Below are 12,845 nucleotides of genomic sequence, written 5' to 3'. Positions count from 1 at the left end.
GACAGAAGGATCTGAGGAAGCCTACTTCCACAGAAGATCTTTGGTTAGTTTATCAAGATGTTTGGAACAACCTACCAGCCCAATTCCTACAAAAACTGTGTTCAAGCGTACTTAGAAGAATGGATGCTGTTTTCAAAGCAAAGGCAAATATTCATTTGATTTAGATTTCTGTTTTGTTCATTGCATTTTCTTAATTGATGAGAATAAATGTTTAACACTTTAACCCTTTAACACCATTTTTGAAAGCATTCCTTGTTTACAGCAGTTCAAATACAAATATTGAATTTTATATATATATATATATATATATATATATATATATATATATATATATATATATATATATATATAGGTTCAGTTACATTCATGTGTGTATGTGACACGCACACGCACAATATAAGCATGTAAAAACAACTTACGAGATAAGCCAACATGAAGCAACAACATAAAGCTGTGTACATGAATCATACCTGGTAATGTCATAAGAGCAATGTCATTGCAACATTTTGATGAGGACAGTAGATGGTAAACACTGAGAATTACATCAGTTTCATTTCTCAGGAAAAATGGGAAGATTGGGAAGATCTTTAAATGTTCATTGTATGCCCTTTAGGTGTAACTTTAAAAAGTACTGTCATTAAAAATTACAGGCAATGAATCAATCTATCAATAACAAATAAAAAATTAAAGTTTTGAAAAGGTTTCAATGTGACACCAAACTAATGATTTTTTTTTAAAACATCAGATAATGAATATTTCATAAATTGTGTATGTCAGTTGTTAGTGGTGCAATGCCTAATATGTTTTCGCATTTTGAAATGTAATAACAGTTTCTCGATAGCACTGTTGAGACAAACCAACATTTGTTTCATATGCCATGTTGCAGAAATGAAAACGTGTTGCATGACAGTGTGTGTGTGTGAGTGAATGAATGTTCCTTGTCATGTAAACCACTTAGAGGAGGGATTTAAAGTTCATTTTACCTTGTGGGCAACATACAGATCACTTTGTTATTAAGCAGGCAAACACAGTTCATTGGACAGACTGTATTGTAATTATAAAATATAAAATTTGGTAACTTACAGTGAATTGGTTATAGTGCAAATACAAGAACTTCCCTGTCATTTAATAGTTTCACTGTTAGGTAATATCTTTGGTTTAGTATGAATGGCAATGAAGGTGGACAGTTTTATTAATAGAATAAAATAATAAAAGCTGTAAAAAAAAAAGTCTTGCATTGACAATCGATGGTAAGTCTGTGGGATAATCCCTTTAAACAGAAAAGATTTCACATTTTGCAGCTAAAAATCAAAACATTTTAACAACTTCTAATTGGATAGTCATGGAAAGTAATTGAAAATTAAATTTAATATTGAGACTAAACATATTAAGTGTGACACATAAATTCAGACAACAGCTATCACATACATCAAACAACATGAACCAGATGTGTCTCGGTTTATTTCCCAATGTGTTTTCTCATTTTGAAATATGAAGATGGAAGATCTCGTAATAACTGCAATGTCCCAACAGCACAGTATGCTAATAGGATTAAACACACTCCTGTAACTGTATAAAAGGAAAGCTCCTAATTCAGGACAACATTGTCATCTTTCAGACAGTCTGCTGAGGTTGAGAAGACCTGCCGGTAACTTATCATTCTTTCACTGTTTCTGTGCTTTCAGTATAATGTTGGTAGGATGATGAGTCTACTTTTGTTTTAGAATAGACACTCATCTGCATTACTGATATTTGTTCATCAGGTGAAATCCCTGAAACCATGATCAAGGTTGTGTTTCTGTTTGGATGCCTGCTGAGCCTGGCTCTGGCAAATCCTGTAAGTGTCTGAGTGTTGAAGACTGCATCAGTTTTGTCCCTTGTAGTGTAAGAGTGTATAATGTACTGTGATATTCAGTTAACATTTTCAAAATATTTAATTTGTGTAGACTTTTGGACATTTTGGTCACTGGCACAGACATTCTGGCTCTCATGAGAACCATGGTGTCACTACTCGGGTGAGGATATTATCTGTCTTCCAGAGTTCAGCAATTGAGACACTTGACTGCGTGTTATTGTTACATTACTAAAGGATCATTCTCTGTACTGCAGATTTGATAGCAAAATATTTCATTTTCTTACAGGCAACAACTACAACCGCCGCTACTACTAGCACTGCTGGTGCTACTACAACCACTGCTGCTGGTGCTACAACTACAACCGCCGCTAGTACTAGCACTGCTGGTGCTACTACAACTGCTGCTGGAGCTACAACTACAACCGCAGCTACTACTACCACTGCTGGTGCTACCACCACTATCGATCCCAGGATCGCTCAGTTACTCCAGCTCCTCAATAGCCTCCTGAACCCATAGTCTGCTACTGCTGGAACTACCATTATACTGTAGCTTCTACTGATGCAAAATAAAAAAAAAGAATCAATAATATATGAAAACCTGTGTTAATTGATCCAGCTCCTTTAAAATGGTTTGATCTATTGAGAACCAGAGAGTGACCTCACAGCCCATTGTTTGCCAGTGGTGCTAGTTTTAGTTATTACTCAAATGTACTCTTTATAAGGTTGGGGAAACGTGTAGTTAGCAGAGGCTGAAGAAGTTACTTGAATCAGTGATGAAACGTATCTCCCACTAGAGAGAGATAACTCTTCATTGTCATTATGGTAGTTATAGAATATAAAATTTTGTTAACTTACTGTGGATTTGGTTGCAGTGGAAAAACAGGAACTTCCCTGTCACTTATTTGTTTCAGTGTTAGGTAATTTCTGGCACTGAGGGTGGACAGTTTTATTAATAGGAAAAGCCGTAAAGAAAAAAACCCCTCTTAAAAGTTGAAAATCTACATATTGATTCACATTTTCTACAGCTGTCCAATGGGCTGCATTCAAGTCTTTACTGGGCCGATTCTGTGCCCCCACGCCTTATGTTTAACACCTCTGACTTAAAGCATGCAGCAAGACTAGAAATTTCTAGTGTGTTTAGACAATGATTACATTACATCCACATCTTGCATGGACAATGGACAGTAAGTCTCTGGATCATCTGTCTAAGTACACTGTTTTTTTTACACTAAATAAGAAAGAAAGAAAAAAATCCCCAAAATTCTTGAAAGCAAATTATGTCACTGTACATGTCATAAATTCTTTAGAAGCAGCCTGGAATTAATGAGCAGTGAAGGGAATACGGGCGTTACAAGTAATGGCGTTACTTTTTTCAGTAACGAGTAATCTAACTAATTACTATTTCTATCGTTACAACGCTGTTACCGTTACTAACAAGAAAATGCGGTGCAGTCACGTTACTATTTTTCAACAAACAGACAGTTGAAGCTGTGTTTAGCTTACTGCATCTTATATCAGTTGCACGCAAGTAGCTGTAAGTAATCTGGGCACTACAGTCCCACGGACGACAATCACTTTCTGGCAGACAATCACTTTTTGGCACAACACCTGTAGCTAGGGGGCAAAACAATCGCATGAGTGCTGCTGTTTGACTGAGGAAGAATAAAGTAGTAGTGGTAAGCCAATCACATGACCACTTCAAGATGACAAAGCAACAAGGTGATATATAACAGTTTTTAAATTGTGTTGATAGGCCACGTAAAACCAGAGTCGTGATAAACAATATATACGCGGTGTTTTTTCCTCAATAGTTTCGTCACGTTTACTGTTTAAGGACAGCGCTAGCAAGCACTCTCTGCTTATGACCAAAAAATAAAAAAATGAAACAAAAAACAGTCCTTTGGTGTTGGTGGAAAAATGCACCATGTCGACCAATCAAAAAATGATATGGCAACATGACATTTGGTTGTTAAGGACGAGGGAGGAGTTTTAGGAGTGACAGTGAGAGAGAGAGAGAGAGAGAGAGAGAGAAAGAAAGAAAGACAGCAGAAAAAGAGAGAGAGATGTGAGAGATTTGTAACGTTAAGCGTATGTGTAGTTAATGTGTTGTCTTGTGTACTTAGTGTGTAGTGTTGTGGATAGTTTTGTGTTGTGTGTCAGAACAATGAGGCGACTGGTGTCTCCCGGTATCAATCCTGTGATGTTCTCCTTTATAGTGGACAGAAATTATGTTTTTGGAGTGGCACAAATAATTTGTGTGGCATCTTAATGAATGCGGAACATCTGAATGTTATGTAAATAGTTTGAAATGGTTATTAAAAAGAAGGTAAAAGGTAAATGGCTGCAAATACCTTTGTTTGCAAAACTAGTGCATATGATTTTAAAATTGACAATTTATATTTGCATTTAAAGTTATGAAATATGATTCAATTAACATGTTTGTGGTTGTTACAGAACAAAATCTAACTTTTTCTACTCTGATTTTATGTTTTTTGTTTGACTTTAGATCAATTGTGTTAACACAGTATTATGTCAAAATGAAAACATTCAGACACGCGAGGTGGAAGATTATTTGACATTGTATCACCTGCTGTATCTCATTTTTCACATACAACACCTTGCTCCAGTACCTAAGTTTGGGTTTCACCAAACATGACACTATGCATTATGTGAAACAGATACAGTCATATTGTCATGATTCGGCTGTGTGGCAGGCAGGAAGTGGACCCAAACGCAAGCTCGCGGAGGCAGGAATAAACTCAAAACACAGCTTTATTGCTGGACAGGAAAACGGCGAAGCAAACTGACATGAAACTAAACTGGGAAACAATACACTGGTACACGGAGAAACACACAGCCATGAATGAGGGAGAATGCGACACAGAACTGAGGGAGACGCAGACCTAAATACACAGAGGGTTAAGGAGGGAAGTGGGAGCACACGAGGAACACAGGTGACACTGATAATCATAACAAGACAAGGCAGGAGTAAACGCAACACTGACGGGAGACTGTCAAAGTAAAACAGGAGGTACAGAGGTTCAGACAGGAGGAGAGAGAGCACGGGGAGAGCACAGACATAATGGGCTGGGGAAAACATGGAATAAAACACAAGGAGAGACGAGGGCTCACAGATACACAGAGGGGCACACAGGGGGTAAGAGTCACAAGGGGGAAAAAACATAAGGAACAATGTAACAGGGCAGGAACCATGGCCTAAATACAGAACAACATACCAAAAATACAAGAGAACCAAGAATGCTCGGCCAACATGGCCCAGGATCATGACACATATGGAAAACACTGACTTCAAGTTAGTGTTCTAAATGTGGTTCTACTAGCTGTCCAATCATGGAGTGTAGTTAATTTTTCATATTGTGCTTGTGCGTTTTTTCTTAGTTTTTTTTAAATAAATCATAAAAAATATAGTAGATGTAACAGGTGTAAGTTGAACTCACTGATTCTGTCACAGAGCCCCCAAATCCCATAATTTGTAAAGCTGACCTGGATCACACCTTAGTTGTTGTGGGAAGATGTCAGAGATATATATATATATATAAATTTTCTCCTAGATAGATCTCAAAAATGAGTCTCCAAGCACAGATTTGCACCAAATAGATTTTTTTTAAATAAAGAGACAACATTAAGAAATATCTAACCCAGTTGTTCTTTGTACAAAGCATATTTCAAAATTGCACAGCATATTATAAAGAGGATGTACAAACAACTTTATTTTGTGCCAATTCATCATGTCTGATGCATAATAATTCATTATTTCCAAATAGCAATGAGCTTAGAACCAAGTCTTGCTTGGACAATGGACAGTAAGTCTGTGGGATAATCCCTTTAAACAGAAAAGATTTCACATTTTGCAGCTAAAAATCAAAACATTTTAACAACTTCTCATTGGATAGTCATGGAAATTCATTGAAAATTAAATGTAATATTGAGACTACACAGGTTAAGTGTGACACATAAATTCAGACAACAGCTATCACATACATCAAACAACATGAACCAGATGTGTCTCGGTTTATTTCCCAATGTGTTTTCTCATTTTGAAATATGAAGATGGAAGATCTCGTAATAACTGCAATGTCCCAACAGCACAGTATGCTAATAGGATTAAACACACTCCTGTAACTGTATAAAAGGAAAGCTCCTAATTCAGGACAACATTGTCATCTTTCAGACAGTCTGCTGAGGTTGTGAAGACCTGCCGGTAACTTATCATTCTTTCACTGTTTCTGTGCTTTCAGTATAATGTTGGTAGGATGATGAGTCTACTTTTGTTTTAGAATAGACACTCATCTGCATTACTGATATTTGTTCATCAGGTGAAATCCCTGAAACCATGATCAAGGTTGTGTTTCTGTTTGGATGCCTGCTGAGCCTGGCTCTGGCAAATCCTGTAAGTGTCTGAGTGTTGAAGACTGCATCAGTTTTGTCCCTTGTAGTGTAAGAGTGTATAATGTACTGTGATATTCAGTTAACACATTCAAAATATTTAATTTGTGTAGACTTTTGGACATTTTGGTCACTGGCACAGACATTCTGGCTCTCATGAGAACCATGGTGTCACTACTCGGGTGAGGATATTATCTGTCTTCCAGAGTTCAGCAATTGAGACACTTGACTGCGTGTTATTGTTACATTACTAAAGGATCATTCTCTGTACTGCAGATTTGATAGCAAAATATTTCATTTTCTTACAGGCAACAACTACAACCGCTGCTACTACTAGCACTGCTGGTGCTACTACAACCACTGCTGCTGGTGCTACAACTACAACCGCCGCTAGTACTAGCACTGCTGGTGCTACTACAACTGCTGCTGGAGCTACAACTACAACCGCAGCTACTACTACCACTGCTGGTGCTACCACCACTATCGATCCCAGGATCGCCCAGTTACTCCAGCTCCTCAATAGCCTCCTGAACCCATAGTCTGCTACTGCTGGAACTACCATTATACTGTAGCTTCTACTGATGCAAAATAAAAATAAAAAATCAATAATATATGAAAACCTGTGTTAATTGATCCAGCTCCTTTAAAATGGTTTGATCTATTGAGAACCAGAGAGTGACCTCACAGCCCATTGTTTGCCAGTGGTGCTAGTTTTAGTTATTACTCAAATGTACTCTTTATAAGGTTGGGGAAACATGTAGTTAGCAGAGGCTGAAGAAGTCACTTGAATCAATGATGAAACGTATCTCCCACTAGAGAGAGATAACTCTTCATTGTCATTATGGTAGTTATAGAATATAAAATTTTGTTAACTTACTGTGGATTTGGTTGCAGTGGAAAAACAGGAACTTCCCTGTCACTTATTTGTTTCAGTGTTAGGTAATTTCTGGCACTGAGGGTGGACAGTTTTATTAATAGGAAAAGCCGTAAAGAAAAAAAACCCTCTTAAAAGTTGAAAATCTACATATTGATTCACATTTTCTACAGCTGTCCAATGGGCTGCATTCAAGTCTTTACTGGGCCGATTCTGTGCCCCCACGCCTTATGTTTAACACCTCTGACTTAAAGCATGCAGCAAGACTAGAAATTTCTAGTGTGTTTAGACAATGATTACATTAGATCCACATCTTGCATGGACAATGGACAGTAAGTCTCTGGATCATCTGTCTAAGTACACTGTTTTTTTACACTAAATAAGAAAGAAAGAAAAAAATCCCCCAAATTCTTGAAAGCTAATTATGTGACTGTACATGTCATAAATTCTTTAGAAGCAGCCTGGAATTAATGAGCAGTGAAGGGAATAAGGGCATTACAAGTAATGGCGTTACTTTTTTCAGTAACGAGTAATCTAACTAATTACTATTTCTATCGTTACAACGCTGTTACCATTACTAACAAGGAAATGCGGTGCAGTCACGTTACTATTTTTCAACAAACAGACAGTTGAAGCTGTGTTTAGCTTACTGCATCTTATATCAGTTGCACGCAAGTAGCTGTAAGTAATCTGGGCACTACAGTCCCACGGACGACAATCACTTTCTGGCAGACAATCACTTTTTGGCACAACACCTGTAGCTAGGGGGCAAAACAATCGCATGAGTGCTGCTGTTTGACTGAGGAAGAATAAAGTAGTAGTGGTAAGCCAATCACATGACCACTTCAAGATGACAAAGCAACAAGGTGATATATAACAGTTTTTAAATTGTGTTGATAGGCCACGTAAAACCAGAGTCGTGATAAACAATATATACGCGGTGTTTTTTCCTCAATAGTTTCGTCACGTTTACTGTTTAAGGACAGCGCTAGCAAGCACTCTCTGCTTATGACCAAAAAATAAAAAAATGAAACAAAAAACAGCCCTTTGGTGTTGGTGGAAAAATGCACCATGTCGACCAGTCAAAAAATGATATGGCAACATGACATTTGGTTGTTAAGGACGAGGGGGGAGTTTTAGGAGTGACAGTGAGCGAGAGAGAGAGAGAGAGAGAGAAAGAAAGACAGCAGAAAAAGAGAGAGAGATGTGAGAGATTTGTAACGTTAAACGTATGTGTAGTTAATGTGTTGTCTTGTGTACTTAGTGTGTAGTGTTGTGGATAGTTTTGTGTTGTGTGTCAGAACAATGAGGCGACTGGTGTCTCCCGGTATCAATCCTGTGATGTTCTCCTTTATAGTGGACAGAAATTATTTTTTTGGAGTGGCACAAATAATTTGTGTGGCATCTTAATGAATGCGGAACATCTGAATGTTATGTAAATAGTTTGAAATGGTTATTAAAAAGAAGGTAAAAGGTAAATGGCTGCAAATACCTTTGTTTGCAAAACTGGTGCATATGATTTTAAAATTGACAATTTATATTTGCATTTAAAGTTATGAAATATGATTCAATTAACATGTTTGTGGTTGTTACAGAACAAAATCTAACTTTTTCTACTCTGATTTTATGTTTTTTGTTTGACTTTAGATCAATTGTGTTAACACAGTATTATGTCAAAATGAAAACATTCAGACACGCGAGGTGGAAGATTATTTGACATTGTATCACCTGCTGTATCTCATTTTTCACATACAACACCTTGCTCCAGTACCTAAGTTTGGGTTTCACCAAACATGACACTATGCATTATGTGAAACAGATACAGTCATATTGTCATGATTCGGTTGTGTGGCAGGCAGGAAGTGGACCCAAACGCAAGCAAGAAATTGCACAGCATATTATAAAGAGGATGTACAAACATCTTTAAGCTGTGCCAATTCATCATGTCTGATGCATAATAATTCATTATTTCCAAATAGCAATGAGCTTAGAACCAAGTCTTGCATGGACAATGGACAGTAAGTCTGTGGGATAATCCCTTTAAACAGAAAAGATTTCACATTTTGCAGCTAAAAATCAAAACGTTTTAACAACTTCTCATTGGATATTCCTGGAAATTCACTGAAAATTAAATGTAATATTGAGACTACACAGGTTAAGTGTGACACATAAATTCAGACAACAGCTATCACATACATCAAACAACATGAGCCAGATGTATCTCGGTTTATTTCCCAATGTGTTCCTTCATTTTGAAATATGAAGATGGAAGATCTCGTAATAACTGCAATGTCCCAACAGCACAGTATGCTAATAGGATTAAACACACTCCTGTAACTGTATAAAAGGAAAGCTCCTAATTCAGGACAACATTGTCATCTTTCAGACAGTCTGCTGAGGTTGTGAAGACCTGCCGGTAACTTATCATTCTTTCACTGTTTCTGTGCTTTCAGTATAATGTTGGTAGGATGATGAGTCTACTTTTGTTTTAGAATAGACACTCATCTGCATTACTGATATTTGTTCATCAGGTGAAATCCCTGAAACCATGATCAAGGTTGTGTTTCTGTTTGGATGCCTGCTGAGCCTGGCTCTGGCAAATCCTGTAAGTGTCTGAGTGTTGAAGACTGCATCAGTTTTGTCCCTTGTAGTGTAAGAGTGTATAATGTACTGTGATATTCAGTTAACACATTCAAAATATTTAATTTGTGTAGACTTTTGGACATTTTGGTCACTGGCACAGACATTCTGGCTCTCATGAGAACCATGGTGTCACTACTCGGGTGAGGATATTATCTGTCTTCCAGAGTTCAGCAATTGAGACACTTGACTGCGTGTTATTGTTACATTACTAAAGGATCATTCTCTGTACTGCAGATTTGATAGCAAAATATTTCATTTTCTTACAGGCAACAACTACAACCGCCGCTACTACTAGCACTGCTGGTGCTACTACAACCACTGCTGCTGGTGCTACAACTACAACCGCCGCTAGTACTAGCACTGCTGGTGCTACTACAACTGCTGCTGGAGCTACAACTACAACCGCAGCTACTACTACCACTGCTGGTGCTACCACCACTATCGATCCCAGGATCGCCCAGTTACTCCAGCTCCTCAATAGCCTCCTGAACCCATAGTCTGCTACTGCTGGAACTACCATTATACTGTAGCTTCTACTGATGCAAAATAAAAATAAAAAATCAATAATATATGAAAACCTGTGTTAATTGATCCAGCTCCTTTAAAATGGTTTGATCTATTGAGAACCAGAGAGTGACCTCACAGCCCATTGTTTGCCAGTGGTGCTAGTTTTAGTTATTACTCAAATGTACTCTTTATAAGGTTGGGGAAACATGTAGTTAGCAGAGGCTGAAGAAGTCACTTGAATCAATGATGAAACGTATCTCCCACTAGAGAGAGATAACTCTTCATTGTCATTATGGTAGTTATAGAATATAAAATTTTGTTAACTTACTGTGGATTTGGTTGCAGTGGAAAAACAGGAACTTCCCTGTCACTTATTTGTTTCAGTGTTAGGTAATTTCTGGCACTGAGGGTGGACAGTTTTATTAATAGGAAAAGCCGTAAAGAAAAAAACCCCTCTTAAAAGTTGAAAATCTACATATTGATTCACATTTTCTACAGCTGTCCAATGGGCTGCATTCAAGTCTTTACTGGGCTGATTCTGTGCCCCCACGCCTTATGTTTAACACCTCTGACTTAAAGCATGCAGCAAGACTAGAAATTTCTAGTGTGTTTAGACAATGATTACATTAGATCCACATCTTGCATAGACAATGGACAGTAAGTCTCTGGATCATCTGTCTAAGTACACTGTTTTTTTACACTAAATAAGAAAGAAAGAAAAAAATCCCCAAAATTCTTGAAAGCTAATTATGTGACTGTACATGTCATAAATTCTTTAGAAGCAGCCTGGAATTAATGAGCAGTGAAGGGAATAAGGGCATTACAAGTAATGGCGTTACTTTTTTCAGTAACGAGTAATCTAACTAATTACTATTTCTATCGTTACAACGCTGTTACCGTTACTAACAAGGAAATGCGGTGCAGTCACGTTACTATTTTTCAACAAACAGACAGTTGAAGCTGTGTTTAGCTTACTGCATCTTATATCAGTTGCACGCAAGTAGCTGTAAGTAATCTGGGCACTACAGTCTCACGGACGACAATCACTTTCTGGCAGACAATCACTTTTTGGCACAACACCTGTAGCTAGGGGGCAAAACAATCGCATGAGTGCTGCTGTTTGACTGAGGAAGAATAAAGTAGTAGTGGTAAGTGTTACGGGTTCGAAATTGAGGATGAGAGTAAAACAATGATGGTCCAGAAGAGGTCAATCAAACAATTGATTTTTAATGAATGCACGCAGCGTGGAGAGGTGTAAACTGCCAAACAGTTGTACATCTCTGCCCAAAATACACTCTAGATTGCTTTTATAACATCAGGGTATTGTAACGCCCCTTCTTGCGTTTACAAGCACATAATTTGCATGTACAGAACATTCATGTATTTTAAGAATTAAATGCAACATAGAGGTTCCTCCTTGTGGCATACTCTTCCGAACATGGTGATGAACTAAGGCCTTTGAGGTCACCATGGACTGGACATCCTTCCGTCACCTGTAACTAAGCAAACTCAAATGCAACAAGAAGCTGAATACATTCAGGCCTTTGCTCAGCTACTTTTTTACTATACCAATATACTCAGCATATGAGTTATGATACATATATATTTAACTCAATCATTTTAAAGTAGTTATAACTGCACCTGTAATAAAAATGTTAATATTTGATTATGATAACCCCTATAATATAAATTATAACATAATGCCAGCAACTTCAATAAACACTTTGATGAAATGATAATTAATGCAATGATGAGATGATGGTTATGTAAAATAATCCCTGTAATTCCACAATTCCCTCTCTTGACGTCTTCCAAAGACGTCACTACACTATTCCCAGGTCCACTACCTTCGCTCTGACCCTCTCTAGCCGCCCCCTGACTCAGCAAATCCGACAACCACCTCATGTCCTCTAGGTGGTCCAGCAATAAAACACCAGCTCCCACTTGAAAACACTTCATGCTTAAGTGGTCTCTGCTCCTTTTCTGGGTCCCTCTCTAGTGGAAATCTTCTCCTGTAAGGGATAAAAACAAACAACCTCTCTCTGCTACACCTTACTGTGTTCATCTCAGGTTCCTGTCATTATTCGTAGTTGGTTCACCATATCATATCAGGCAAAATCACAAACCCTACTGCCACGTCTACTTTGTTAAGCTCTTCAGTTAGACTCTGTACCGGTTTGCCAATCTGTGTGTACATGTCTCTACACTTTTAATGTCTAAATGCACATCTGGATGTATGTGCACTTGTATGTCTATCTGCATCTATGAGTCAATGGTTTTTCACATATATGGCGTTAATGTGAGAAATGTTTCCTGACTATTAACTCCTGATACTCGAGGAACTTTCCTGTTTGCCGAACTTCCTAGGTTTGGCCTTTTACACTTTTACTAAAGAAATTTTAACAGAGCCCAAAGAGATTTTTATTTTGCTCCTGTGCTTGACAGGATAAGGGAAGTTGTTTTTTTGTTTCGTTTTGAAATTTTTCCCTTCTGTGTGTGTGTGTGTGTATACATAAGTAAGGATATGATAATCAACGTAAGATCCCTGGTTTGCAAATG

The 12,845-nt window shown here is 37.7% G+C and overlaps 3 protein-coding genes across 3 annotated transcripts; all 3 read left to right on the top strand.

Annotated features, from left to right (window-relative positions):
• The first annotated feature begins 1,512 nt into the window (after positions 1 to 1,512).
• On the top strand, positions 1,513 to 2,433 carry LOC102080116 (spore coat protein SP96-like). Its single transcript, XM_005458729.3, has 4 exons — positions 1,513 to 1,648; positions 1,764 to 1,837; positions 1,947 to 2,015; positions 2,142 to 2,433. Exons 2-4 carry the CDS (start codon positions 1,781 to 1,783, stop codon positions 2,370 to 2,372), a joined length of 357 nt encoding a protein of 118 aa, XP_005458786.1. The 5' UTR covers positions 1,513 to 1,648; positions 1,764 to 1,780; the 3' UTR covers positions 2,373 to 2,433.
• Positions 2,434 to 5,941: 3,508 nt separating this feature from the next.
• Positions 5,942 to 6,828, top strand: LOC109202646 (spore coat protein SP96-like). Its single transcript, XM_019360483.2, has 4 exons — positions 5,942 to 6,077; positions 6,193 to 6,266; positions 6,376 to 6,444; positions 6,571 to 6,828. Exons 2-4 carry the CDS (start codon positions 6,210 to 6,212, stop codon positions 6,799 to 6,801), a joined length of 357 nt encoding a protein of 118 aa, XP_019216028.1. The 5' UTR covers positions 5,942 to 6,077; positions 6,193 to 6,209; the 3' UTR covers positions 6,802 to 6,828.
• Positions 6,829 to 9,448: 2,620 nt separating this feature from the next.
• On the top strand, positions 9,449 to 10,303 carry LOC109202638 (spore coat protein SP96-like). The gene is made up of 4 exons (XM_019360467.2): positions 9,449 to 9,552; positions 9,668 to 9,741; positions 9,851 to 9,919; positions 10,046 to 10,303. The coding sequence occupies exons 2-4, from the start codon at positions 9,685 to 9,687 to the stop codon at positions 10,274 to 10,276; spliced, it is 357 nt and encodes a 118-aa protein (XP_019216012.1). The 5' UTR covers positions 9,449 to 9,552; positions 9,668 to 9,684; the 3' UTR covers positions 10,277 to 10,303.
• Positions 10,304 to 12,845: the final 2,542 nt, after the last annotated feature.

This window comes from Oreochromis niloticus, linkage group LG6, assembly GCF_001858045.2.
Source record: "Oreochromis niloticus isolate F11D_XX linkage group LG6, O_niloticus_UMD_NMBU, whole genome shotgun sequence".
Classification (NCBI taxonomy): Eukaryota; Metazoa; Chordata; class Actinopteri; order Cichliformes; family Cichlidae; genus Oreochromis; species Oreochromis niloticus.
The sequence above is the reverse complement of the archived record's forward strand: the minus strand, read 5'-3'. Positions and strand labels throughout refer to the sequence as shown.